This window comes from Neoarius graeffei, chromosome 16 (genome assembly GCF_027579695.1).
Source record: "Neoarius graeffei isolate fNeoGra1 chromosome 16, fNeoGra1.pri, whole genome shotgun sequence".
In the NCBI taxonomy this organism is placed as follows: domain Eukaryota; kingdom Metazoa; phylum Chordata; class Actinopteri; order Siluriformes; family Ariidae; genus Neoarius; species Neoarius graeffei.
In genome coordinates, this window is record NC_083584.1 from 38,184,353 (window position 1) to 38,196,404 (window position 12,052).

Consider the following 12,052-nt stretch of genomic DNA (forward strand, 5'->3'; position numbering starts at 1 on the left):
CTTTCATCTCTATATCCCAACCACTTCAGTCATGTACTTTTCCACAATTTTTCAAAACAGCAACAAGTAATGTGTTTTTTTGGGGTGAAATATTGACAATTTTGTATATTGAACAGCACTTATTTTTCAAACATTTTATTTTCAAATAAATAAAGCAATTCATAACATTGTATAGAATGAATGACCTTCAGAAATGAGCAGGAAAGCTGACTGGTCTAAGATCAGTGCAGGCCTGTACTTGTATGAGACTGAAAGTCCATTGTGTGCCTGTGTATATGTACACATATGGACATGTGAACTCTCTGTGACTTGATATCCAGAGCTCATTTGTGTGTCTTGTGCTTATGTTTCTTGTGCTTTTTCTTCTTTTCTGAATGTGTATGGGAATGTCTTGCTCTTTTGGCGTGATCACTGCTGTCTGAAGATAAGCTCTCTCGCTTTCTCCCTTTCTTTTTCTTCTCTTTCTTGGTTTTCTTTTCCTATGGTAGAGAGAAGTCATATACAAGAGTAACATGAGTTACACATGCAAATGAACGAACTGAAAAATAACTAACATGCAAATAACTGATAAAAAAAATATATATATATAACTTTTTATGCAAATAAAAAAAAATAACTGACTAAAGCAGAGAGAGCTGAAGAACATGGGATGGAAGAAAGGGTGGATAAGGTTATGTTTGCTGGCAGTAGGGTGAGCTTGGGGGGTGTGCTGTAACCTTCTTTCTTTTCAGTGGCTCTGATTGGACAGTCTGGTTGGCTGGCTCCTCCTCCTCTTCTGGCACCAGACAATATTGTTTCTCCCCTGGCTGTGAGAAACAGTCCTTTGCAAAGTGACCTAAGAGCAAATACATGTGTGGAAATGAGTGCGCACACACATCTGGACCTTTGACATACTTTGATAGTCCAATAGAGTAGTACCCATACAGACGTTTAACCTTGGCTTAAACCATAGCGATGCTGGGAGGACATGAAGTGTTTATACAGCTTTTCAGAAGTGAAATTCAAAGCTTTCTCAGCACGTTTAAAGTCTATAATAAAACTTTTCTTGTTATAACAAAGTTTGAACACTGATGTAACCAAAGCCTGTAATTTTTTTCCCTAGTCAATTTAAGTTGGCAGTCAGGTGTAATATTAAGTACGTAATTATGATACTCATAGAAGGTACTACCATCTGTCAAAAATAACTACAGTGCAGTGGTAATATCAAATTAAAGAGGTTATCTGTTAACCATACAGACTTGAAAAGAATATATTTTGTGCTGCAGGTCAAAACACAACTGTTATCGAGTCAACTTTTAAAGCTAGACGGCCTTTCAATTTCATAAAATCGGTGAAATTTAGTCAATGTGATATGTTTATTTCTGTAATCTCTCTCTCTGGGGAAAAAAAATAGACCATTCTGTGGCTGGGAAGTTATTTAATTTGAGGGGATTCCCTAGCAAATAACGTGCATGAAATCACTCGCCAGACAAAGGAAGTCCATGTGCACATGCACAGGTTTACCATCATCATCTTTTGGGTTTTACAGCAGCTGGCATCCACAGTGTTGCATTACTGCCATCTACAGGTTTACCTCGACCGTGCACTGACAGTTCCATCATTCTGTTGCTAAACGAACAGCTGGTCACACCAAGGTGTTCGCTGACCGCCGATATTTATTAGTTTGGTCCTGCGTTTTCTTTCCTTCACAACATATCTTTTCTTCTCGCTTTCTGTTACTGTAGTCGGTCTTTCACGTTTCATTCGCACACTCGCGTCCTCCATTTTTCTCTCCAGTTTCAAATTTGTATCCCACAATGCCTTGTGCAAACAGGGAAAGCCCACCACGTGATGCATGACAGTGTCTTAATTTGGGTCATGGCGGAGCAGGAAAAAATAGCGGAGAATTTCGGGCCACATGGCCTAAATACATTTCATTGCTCTATTTTAAAAAAAATAGAATTGGAAGTCTGATTTGAATTTAGTAGCTTTCGGTCCACTAAACAAAAATTACTGGGTGTCGGGGAAAATTATTTTTATGATCTACACTTGAAAAATCTGAAAAGCAGTCTACCTTTAATGAAAGCATCAATTTAACAGCTGGAGTTTGCTTAAGTATATTTCAAAACAATTGTATGAATTAAGCATTTTTATAACTTCAAGCATCTGTACAAACCCTGGTTATAACAGTAAACCACGTTCCTTTCAATACAATTTATCCACCTTGGACACTGGAATTTTCTGAAACTGCACATCATTTACCTGCGCTTTACTAGTGACTGAATTAATTTTTAATAGATCACTCACCTCCAGTAACTAATTTATCCTGCTCAAGTTCACAGAGGATTCAGAGCCTATCCCAGGTATGGAGCACTTGCATGTGACGTCACAGCCGATCCAGATTGTGACAGACGCCATCTTGTCGGTCAAACGCCATATTCCGCCTTCTACTTCTACTTCTGGTTCTACTTCTGCTTTTACTTCTACCTTTTCTTCTGGAAAACCCTACTATATACAATTCTACTACAACAGCTGCGGCTACAAGCTCTCCCTACCTGTGCACGTTTTTTGTGTGTATTTTGGCGTGTTGTTCGTCTGTACCGGACTTCAATATCCACTACAACCGTATGGACTTACTGGACATTGGTTTCCAGCAGAAAATGACGGTTTGTAGCGATTTCCATCGCATGCACAACATTCCGGACGAGAAAAAAAAAAAACATTCCGGACGAGATAGCGAGACCAGCGGGGTCTCCGTGGATTGTTATCGGAAGCAAAGCGAAGGAGGCGGTGCCGGGAGCGGAAGCAAAAGTGAGGCTGCAGAGTGGCCTGTTGACTAAGCTCAGAAAACAGCTACTCAAATCTCCACTGCCAAGCCTCTACCTCTCCAACGCCAGATCCATGTAAACAAGACGGACGATTTGGAATAACAGCTGGAATTACCTTATTCTATTCTATAATCGGCTGGTCAGTGCTATACTCAATACTTAAGTGACTTACCCATCCAATGAGGATTCTTGTTTACAAGATACCACATCTGAGTCGCTGACAAATCCTGAATTTCTGTAGAGATAACTGTCCAGAGATTTATAGGCACGCAGTGCTTCACCACTGAACAGCGAGGGAAAGTTAATGAGGTAATTATAGTCCGGGTATTCCGCTGACAGTTCAAAATCCGGTCATGAAAACTCCGTCCGGTAAGCCATAAGGGTCACAAATCTGTAGATCATTTATTTTAGACATATATCTAGTTATCTGTTCATTAGAAAAATGAGCCGTGTAGTCCGTCGGTTGAAATTGATCCATTCTGTACACGAGTGCAGCAGTATTCAGCAGTGTTTTTGACCGACAAGATGGCGGTTGTGTACTTTCCGGTCACGTGACTGCAAGATCTCTATAGACCCCTTTCACTGACGTCACCCGAAACCGGAAGTAAACAGACCCTGCGCCATTTTGGAAGACCAACAAACTCGTGATTAGGGGGAAATAACGGCAGCGGTATGTGAACCCACGAGAATAAAGTGGAGTGGCAAACGACTTAAACAAACAAATCTGAGCTGTTTTATTTATGATTTATTGGCCCAACAGTAGACTTGAAAGAAACCTGTGTGAGACTTGGCAAAAAACTGTGGATATAATGGATAAGTCTGTGCATGATCTGCGGACACTTTGAGGTAAGCAAACGCAAGAAATTCAGATTTAAAACATGCTAAAGTGGCCTCAAGTTGATAACTGTATGAGAAGCAAGCCTCCCAGACTTCTACAATTTAATAATAATAATAATAATTTAGGATGGTTTGGGGCTTGCTCTCCCTCCTATTATATAAATAAAACATAGTTGTTGTGTAGGCATATATCATAAATACATATGTATAATTTGGATAAATTAACCTAAATTATGGATACCTTAATAGTAACAAAAAGTATTAATTTTTCAACTGAAAAGATATATTATTAAAAGATAAATATCAACAAGATTACCTTGGCCATAACTATGTGTAGGTTATTCTTAATAACAGCTGTAATATCACAAACCAAGCCACTAACAACATAATTGTAAGCCTGTAGCCCTTTGTAGGCTTTCAAGTCATCAGCAGTGTAGGCACTGGGTGTAAACAACAAATAGTTTACAATGTCTGGGTAGCAAACAGATGGCAGAATTGGTGTCCGGTCCTCCTTATGTATCTGACACGGAGAAATAATATAAATCGTGCTGCCTACCAGATTACAGTCATCTGTTTTATTGTATCAGTACTAGTATCACTTACTGTACTCATCAGTCATAGATTAGTCCAGTACAACATGACCAGCTTGCTTTTTTTCCATTTGACTGTCGCAAGTTTTTTCAGGCTGGTACAGTCAAAAATTGAAAAAAGTTTTGGCCTACTAAACTAGTCATCGATTCTACTAGTGTATTAATTGGAGTCGACATGAAAATGTTAGGTAAAAACTTTAAACCAGTACAATCTCTTCTTCAAAGTTTCACCAAATGGTTTTATTTATGCAATTTAAAGCTCATAATACTGTATAACTTTGGTCGAGTAAAAACACGGAGCAAAAACATGGCTGAATCCTGAATGACTCCTATTTGTTTAAATAGGGGACTACATAGGCGGCAGAATGTAGTTTCTTTTTCCCTGCCATGGAAGCGCGCTTGTATACCGAGGAGGAAAGCAATTTGCATTACAGCCATGAGGCGGCTCGGCTCGGTTTTCCCTTTCGGGCGCTCTCGTTTTCTGTTAGAATTTGGTAAAGAAAAAAATATATATATATGTGTATATATATATATATATATATATATATATATAAAATTTACCAGCTTATCGGGTCCATTAACATAAATCTGACAGCTGACAAGGTCGGGATATAAACGAACTTTTGCGTTAAACTGTGTGCTTGGATTCACATAATTTTTTCTGAGTCTTATCATATGGGTCAAACCCATCAATCACAGCCAGTTTCTCCACATACCGTGCCCTTTCTGAAACTAGTAATGTACTCACATAACCCGAATTATCATCCATCGTGTCACTTTACTCTCGCTCGTACTTTGTTTTATATTGTGAGTGCATGTACTTGGTCTTCCAATATGGCGCCTAACAAAATCTCGCGGCGCGGTGACGTCATGTGAAAGGGGTCTATACTGGGTACACAGCCAGAATACCCCCTGGGTGAGATGCCAGTACAGCACAGCACACACAAGTTCACACACGCATTCAAACTTGGGGCAAGTTTAGATTTAGTAATTGAGCCCTGGAGCAGAGACAATCCGGTGCTTTAAAAATCAAACTGTGAGAAACTTGATTGTCAGGATTCATCAGTTACTTCATCATTTACTTTGTCAAGTGCCAATCTGCTAATTCACCGTAAACATGTTGGGAGGATGGTGTGTGTGTATGTGTATTTTTATATCCCGAACTAAAACGCATGCTGGTGTGTGTGGTGCGGTGCAGATCACACATGCGCACATATGCACTATTGATTTATTATATTAAGTTGCTTTAGTTTAGGAGGAATTTACTTAACAGACTCCTGCGTTTCTATTTCATTAAAATTCAAAAGTTTTATGATTTTCTTTTCCTGATATCAGTCTGGTCCCTTGACCTGAAAATGTTTGGGAAGGGCTATGGCTTGGCATTGTTGAAGCTCTACTGTAATTTAGTAACAGTAATTATTTTATCTTATGAAAAGATTCTTTTCAGATCCTGGTAATGGTGTTCACACTGTGGTTATATACATAAAGTCCTGCATGAATTCATTCTTATATACGTACCTGTGCATCCACACTTCTTACAAGTAGTATTGAGCACAGCTTCTAGAGTGATTTTCTGACTCGTATGATCCCGGAATTGCCTTCGCCTGCGTGCATCCTGCCTATAATGCGTACATATGCACAGTGATTACACATGCAAATGAATAAAGCCCCAAATAAGTCAAATACATCAAGGATATTACACGGTTGTGCCAAGATTTGAAGTTTATCTTCGAGTGATGAATGTATATTTCACAAGTGAGCGACGCGAACAAGTGAAAATATTTTCAACACGAGAAGATAAACTTCAGATCTTCGCACCACCGTGTAATATTCTTTATATTATATGGACACATCCACACAAAAAAATGCAAGTTAATCAAAAGAATTTTAATTTTAAACCGTTTCGCCATTTTGACAACGCATGTCAGGTCAGTGGGAAAACACTGGGAGTGATGTCATCGGAGTGAAATATCGGGAAATATTTCACACAGATCTGTGATGTATTTCGTATGAAAAATACGAGTTTTTCAACACGAGAAGATAAACTTCATATCTTCAAGCCAAAGTGTGATGCTATTTTTATTATATAGACACATTCAAAAACAAAAAGTACCCAAATTTATCAAAACAATTCATCAATTTCCTCACGAGTGACATATAGAGAGTTATGTAACGGTTTTGGTTCTCCATGTCCCAAATGTAGCTCGTATGAAAAATACGAGTGGTGTATTTCCTAGTAAAACACTCGATTCCGACTCGTGCCTCGTGCACTGATGACTCGGACTTGGACTCATGCATTAACTGCATTCGGACTCATAAGTCGAAGATGAGGACTCTGACTTTATTTTTTTGTAACATGCCATAATAATTTGGCATAAGGTATTTATATCTACATTAATTTTTATACTAATTTTGTGCAAGAGAATGCACATTCACCTGTTCATATGTCGTCATGTTCAGGAACAAACTAACGTTAATGGCGCTAAAATGCCTGGAGAGAAGCCCATAGGATTGTCCGTTTTGCTTATACAGACTTCTCGTGCAGTGGGAAAAAATGCACTGCTATGTGTTCCATATGTAGAAGAACTATCGAGGAGACGGCGGGGACAACCTTGAACTTCAATCATCATTTGGCAAGACTCCACCCAGAGAAGGAAGTGACACGCTATGTTAATTGCCCTGTTGATAGCGGGGCTTGCTTGCTGACCAATGAACTAACTAGTGTTAACCCTCTCTCATGTTATTTGCCCTGTTGATAGTGGGCGGGGCTTGCTGAACGATGAGCAAGCTTTTTATCTGCAGCCTATTAACTAAAATGGGGCAGTCGAGCAGTAACGTTAGTCCAACACAGTAGCAGATACACTTTCACATAAAGGCATGGTTATGTCTTTGAAATGCCCACAATTGCATTTGTTACAGTAAAGCACATTAGAGTGTTATGTTTTTGACATAGATGCTTAACATTAGTGCCACCAGCCTTTTCCCAAATATTCCTGATAGAAGATATATTTTTTTGTGAATTTATTGTATTCTATGGTATGGTACGGTACATACATCTTCACACTACTCAAAGTTATCACTGTGTTTTAGAGAGTGTGCGTGTGTGACAGCTGTGTCATTTGTGTCGGATTCAACTCAAAATTTTCTTTAAATGACTTGGACTTGACTCAGACTGGGGACTCGAGACTGGACTTGGACTCAAAGTTTAGTGACTCGACTACAACACCGCATATATGAACATATACTACACTGTTTAAATAAAGAACACATACTCAGCCATCAGATTGTTGGGATCCAGATCACGCCCTGTGCCTTGATTAACAGCTTTCATGGAAAAAGCAAGCTTGATTTTATCATCAGTAATCTGGCACGGAACAGGAAAAGAAAATAGTATCATTTGAAGTGTTTTCATTACAATGTCGGTACATAATGAATATGCAGCAACAAAACTAATGAGAATTTAGCTATAACATGTTCCATTTGTTATGCTGGTTTGTGATTTTTTTTTTTTAAGATATTTTTTGGGCTTTTTCCACCTCCATTGGATAGGACAGTGCTAGAGACAGGAAATGAGCGGGAGAGAGAGAGAAAGACGGGGAGGGATCGGGAAATGACCTCGGGTTGGAATCGAACCCGGGTCCCCGGATTTATGGCATGGCGCCCCATCCACCTGAGCCACGACGCTCCCGCTTTGTGATTTTTAGTTGTGTTGTACGTTGTGTGTTTACCTCTCGGCCTATGACTTTAATCCACACTTGCTCACCAACATCGACAATTTCAGCAGGATTATCAACCCGGCAGGCAGACATGTCATTCTTATGTACTAGACCTATGAGAGCACATATTCACAGTATGTTAAAAACTTCCCTCCATTTATCAGTACTCAGGATTAGTCAAGCAATTCAAAGAGTTTGCCAACTTACCTTGTTTTCTGTATCCTGGAATCTTAACAAAAGCACCATATGCTGTAACAGAAGCCACCTGCAAAAGAGAGAGAGAGAAATAATGTGGAAGAGAGTGTTTAAAAAGAATAACAAAAGTATGCATCTCATCCACATCCCGTGACTCTAATTAGATACTGATAGTGCTGACCTCTCCTCGTAGAATACTGTACAGCTCTGGTAGTCCATCCAGCCCAGCTGGCTCTCTGCTGTGCTCACTGGCCATCACGACTGTAACAGACACAAAAGTAACTACTATTACGACCTCTATTAATATTAATCACAATAATACTTTGTAGCTACAATTAGCTACATTAATTGGCTTTTTCCTGGTAAACCTCCCATATACCATAGCTGCACTTTATAGTGTACATATACCATCACTAACTGTGGTCCAAAAAGGGACCACCATAAAACCACTGCTGACCAGATGTTGTTTGTGTAGGGACAGCCACAGTCCCGTCTAGAACTACAAAGCCCATCAACTAACTTCCGCGATGACCTACGTCACGGCTGGGCGAGATCACCTACGTCACGTCCTCCATGACTCTATAAGTGACCCGGAAACCCTCCATTCTTTCTCTCTCGTCGTGGACCGTCGCGTCATACAGACATAAAGAGACACCCGCTCATCAGAACATCCAAAATCAAGACGTCTGCCTTGCAAGAAAAAGAAGACTCAGTGCACTTTCGTATTTACCACTGGCCACGGTAAAAAAGTACCTAAGTTGCGTCGTCTCACTCAATCGAGTCACAACCGGTTTTATTTGTTTATTATAAGTAACGTTACTACTGCAGCCCAAGCAGTTAATTAAAAGTTAGAAGCGACCGGATTCCTTCTAACTTAATCGCTGTGCACATTGTTTGATCAGAGACTTTTCCTCACGAACGACGAAGTTTGGACCAAGGAAACCTCTGCGTTTTTACAGGAGCAACCCACGAGCTTCTGTGAACCCCACGAAACTTCGGGACATCTTTGCATTCCTACATAGGAGCAAAATACTGGAAGTAAGGCTGGCATTTTGGGCAAACTAGTCTTAGGAATTAGCTTTATGAAGTAGTGTGAATTTAAACTCAAACTGTTTAATTGTGCACACTGTAGACACTTAGAGTGTCGAGTTGATCATTGCTGTTCTACATTGTTCTCTCCGTTGTTTTAATAGATAGGTTGTTGCATGCTCTTCCCTATCCTTTCTAACACCCCTTAATTTCATTATTACACACACTTTGACCTCATCAAGATTTCAGGGGATTTGGTAATGTGATAAGTTAGTGGGTTAGCAACCACGACGAATTCCTTTGTCTCAAGAAACCACGAGGTGATATTCCTTTGTCTCAAGAAGACCACGAGGTGATTTTCACCTCCCCCTAACACCTTAGATAACATTCCAATCTCTGAGTTACAACCCCGATTCCAAAAAAGTTGGGACAAAGTACAAATTGTAAATAAAAACGGAATGCAATAATTTACAAATCTCAAAAACTGATATTGTATTCACAATAGAACATAGGCAACATATCAAATGTTGAAAGTGAGACATTTTGAAATTTCATGCCAAATATTGGCTCATTTGAAATTTCATGACAGCAACACATCTCAAAAAAGTTGGGACAGGGGCAATAAAAGGCTGGAAAAGTTAAAGGTACAAAAAAGGAACAGCTGGAGGACCAAACTGCAGCTCATTAGGTCAACTGGCAATAGGTCATTACCATGACTGGGTATAAAAAGAGCATCTTGGAGTGGCAGCGGCTCTCATAAGTAAAGATGGGAAGAGGATCACCAATCCCCCTAATTCTGCGCCGACAAATAGTGGAGCAATATCAGAAAGGAGTTCGACAATGTAAAATTGCAAAGAGTTTGAACATATCATCATCTACAGTGCATAATATCATCAAAAGATTCAGAGAATCTGGAAGAATCTCTGTGCGTAAGGGTCAAGGCCGGAAAACCATACTGGGTGCCCATGATCTTCAGGCCCTTAGACGGCACTGCATCACATACAGGCATGCTTCTGTATTGGAAATCACAAAATGGGCTCAGGAATATTTCCAGAGAACATTATCTGTGAACACAATTCACCGTGCCATCCGCCGTTGCCAGCTAAAACTCTATAGTTCAAAGAAGAAGCCGTATCTAAACATAATCCAGAAGCGCAGACGTCTTCTCTGGGCCAAGGCTCATTTAAAATGGACTGTGGCAAAGTGGAAAACTGTTCTGTGGTCAGACGAATCAAAATTTGAAGTTCTTTATGGAAATCAGGGACGCCGTGTCATTCAGACTAAAGAGGAGAAGGACGACCCAAGTTGTTATCAGCGCTCAGTTCAGAAGCCTGCATCTCTGATGGTATGGGGTTGCATTAGTGCGTGTGGCATGGGCAGCTTACACATCTGGAAAGACACCATCAATGCTGAAAGGTATATCCAGGTTCTAGAGCAACATATGCTCCCATCCAGACGACGTCTCTTTCAGGGAAGACCTTGCATTTTCCAACATGACAATGCCAAACCACATGCTGCATCAATTACAGCATCATGGCTGCGTAAAAGAAGGGTCCGGGTACTGAACTGGCCAGCCTGCAGTCCAGATCTTTCACCCATAGAAAACATTTGGCGCATCATAAAACGGAAGATACGACAAAAAAGACCCAAGACAGTTGAGCAACTAGAATCCTACATTAGACAAGAATGGGTTAACATTCCTATCCCTAAACTTGAGCAACTTGTCTCCTCAGTCCCCAGACGTTTACAGACTGTTGTAAAGAGAAAAGGGGATGCCTCACAGTGGTAAACATGGCCTTGTCCCAACTTTTTTGAGATGTGTTGTTGTCATGAAATTTAAAATCATTTAATTTTTCTCTTTAAATGATACATTTTCTCAGTTTAAACATTTGATATGTCATCTATGTTCTATTCTGAATAAAATATGGAATTTTGAAACTTCCACATCATTGCATTCCATTTTTATTTACAATTTGTACTTTGTCCCAACTTTTTTGGAATCGGGGTTGTATTTACAACACACACACACACACACACACACCCTCGCTCTCCCTCTCATACATACACACACACATATATACTACCTCACTGTTTTGCTGCTGACCATATTGAATGTATTCAACTGCTATTACCCATTTAGTATCATTGTTATAATAAATTCAGTTATTCTGTTAAACTGTGCTTGTCTGTTTGCTGCTGTATCCTTGAAGTCACATAATCTCAAAGAACTCCAAATTGCCTTCACCCAAGTGTATATGAATACTATTGGCTGTAGTGTCTATGTAATACGGTAAGTAATACATTACTGCTGCATTGGTAGTGATCATAATAATTTGGAATATACCATAATTTAGCTGTTTGGTAATTTATTATTAAACACCAAAATTAATGGTATTATTAATGAGACTGATTTAATGAGACTGATTTAATGAGACTGATCACTTAAGACCAATTGCACCCACATTTGCATCATGGATAATTCACACCAAAACAGTGCTACAGAAACAGTAGTGTGTGTTACGTTGGTATATCACATGCAGCAGTGATGCTAGGATTTTTACCTCCTCAATTTCACTGCTATGAATAATCCAACAACAGCACTGCAATCAGAAGCTGACACTGATGAAGAATAGCCTACAGATTTATTTATTCAGTCCTCTTCAGTAACCACTTTTATCCTGCTCAGAGTCGCAATGAATCCAGAGAACGAGGCATGAATGCATCCTGGATAGGACTCCAGGTCATCAGAATATGCACACATTCACACACACCTAGTGGCAATTTAGCAGAACCAATCCACCTACTGGCATGCTTTAGGAGGTGGGAGAAGTGGAGAACCTGGTGGAAACCCACAAGGACACGAGCAGAACATGCACAG

The 12,052-nt window shown here is 39.7% G+C and overlaps 1 protein-coding gene across 2 annotated transcripts in view; it reads right to left on the reverse strand.

Annotated features, from left to right (window-relative positions):
* Nucleotides 1-119: 119 nt before the first annotated feature.
* zcchc17 (zinc finger, CCHC domain containing 17) overlaps nt 120-12,052 on the reverse strand; it is a 12,566-nt gene continuing 633 nt past the window's right edge. The window contains exons 2-8 of one of the 2 annotated variants that reach the window (XM_060942911.1): nt 8,327-8,406; nt 8,158-8,215; nt 7,963-8,063; nt 7,507-7,598; nt 5,753-5,853; nt 717-835; nt 120-479 (exon numbers count right to left, since the gene is read on the reverse strand). In XM_060942911.1, coding sequence (XP_060798894.1) covers nt 324-479; nt 717-835; nt 5,753-5,853; nt 7,507-7,598; nt 7,963-8,063; nt 8,158-8,215; nt 8,327-8,401 — 702 coding nt within the window. In that variant the 5' untranslated portion in view covers nt 8,402-8,406 and the 3' untranslated portion in view covers nt 120-323. Of the gene's footprint in view, nt 480-621; nt 836-5,752; nt 5,854-7,506; nt 7,599-7,962; nt 8,064-8,157; nt 8,216-8,326; nt 8,407-12,052 lie in introns of both variants that reach the window. The other variant, XR_009656798.1, reaches the window with a different exon arrangement.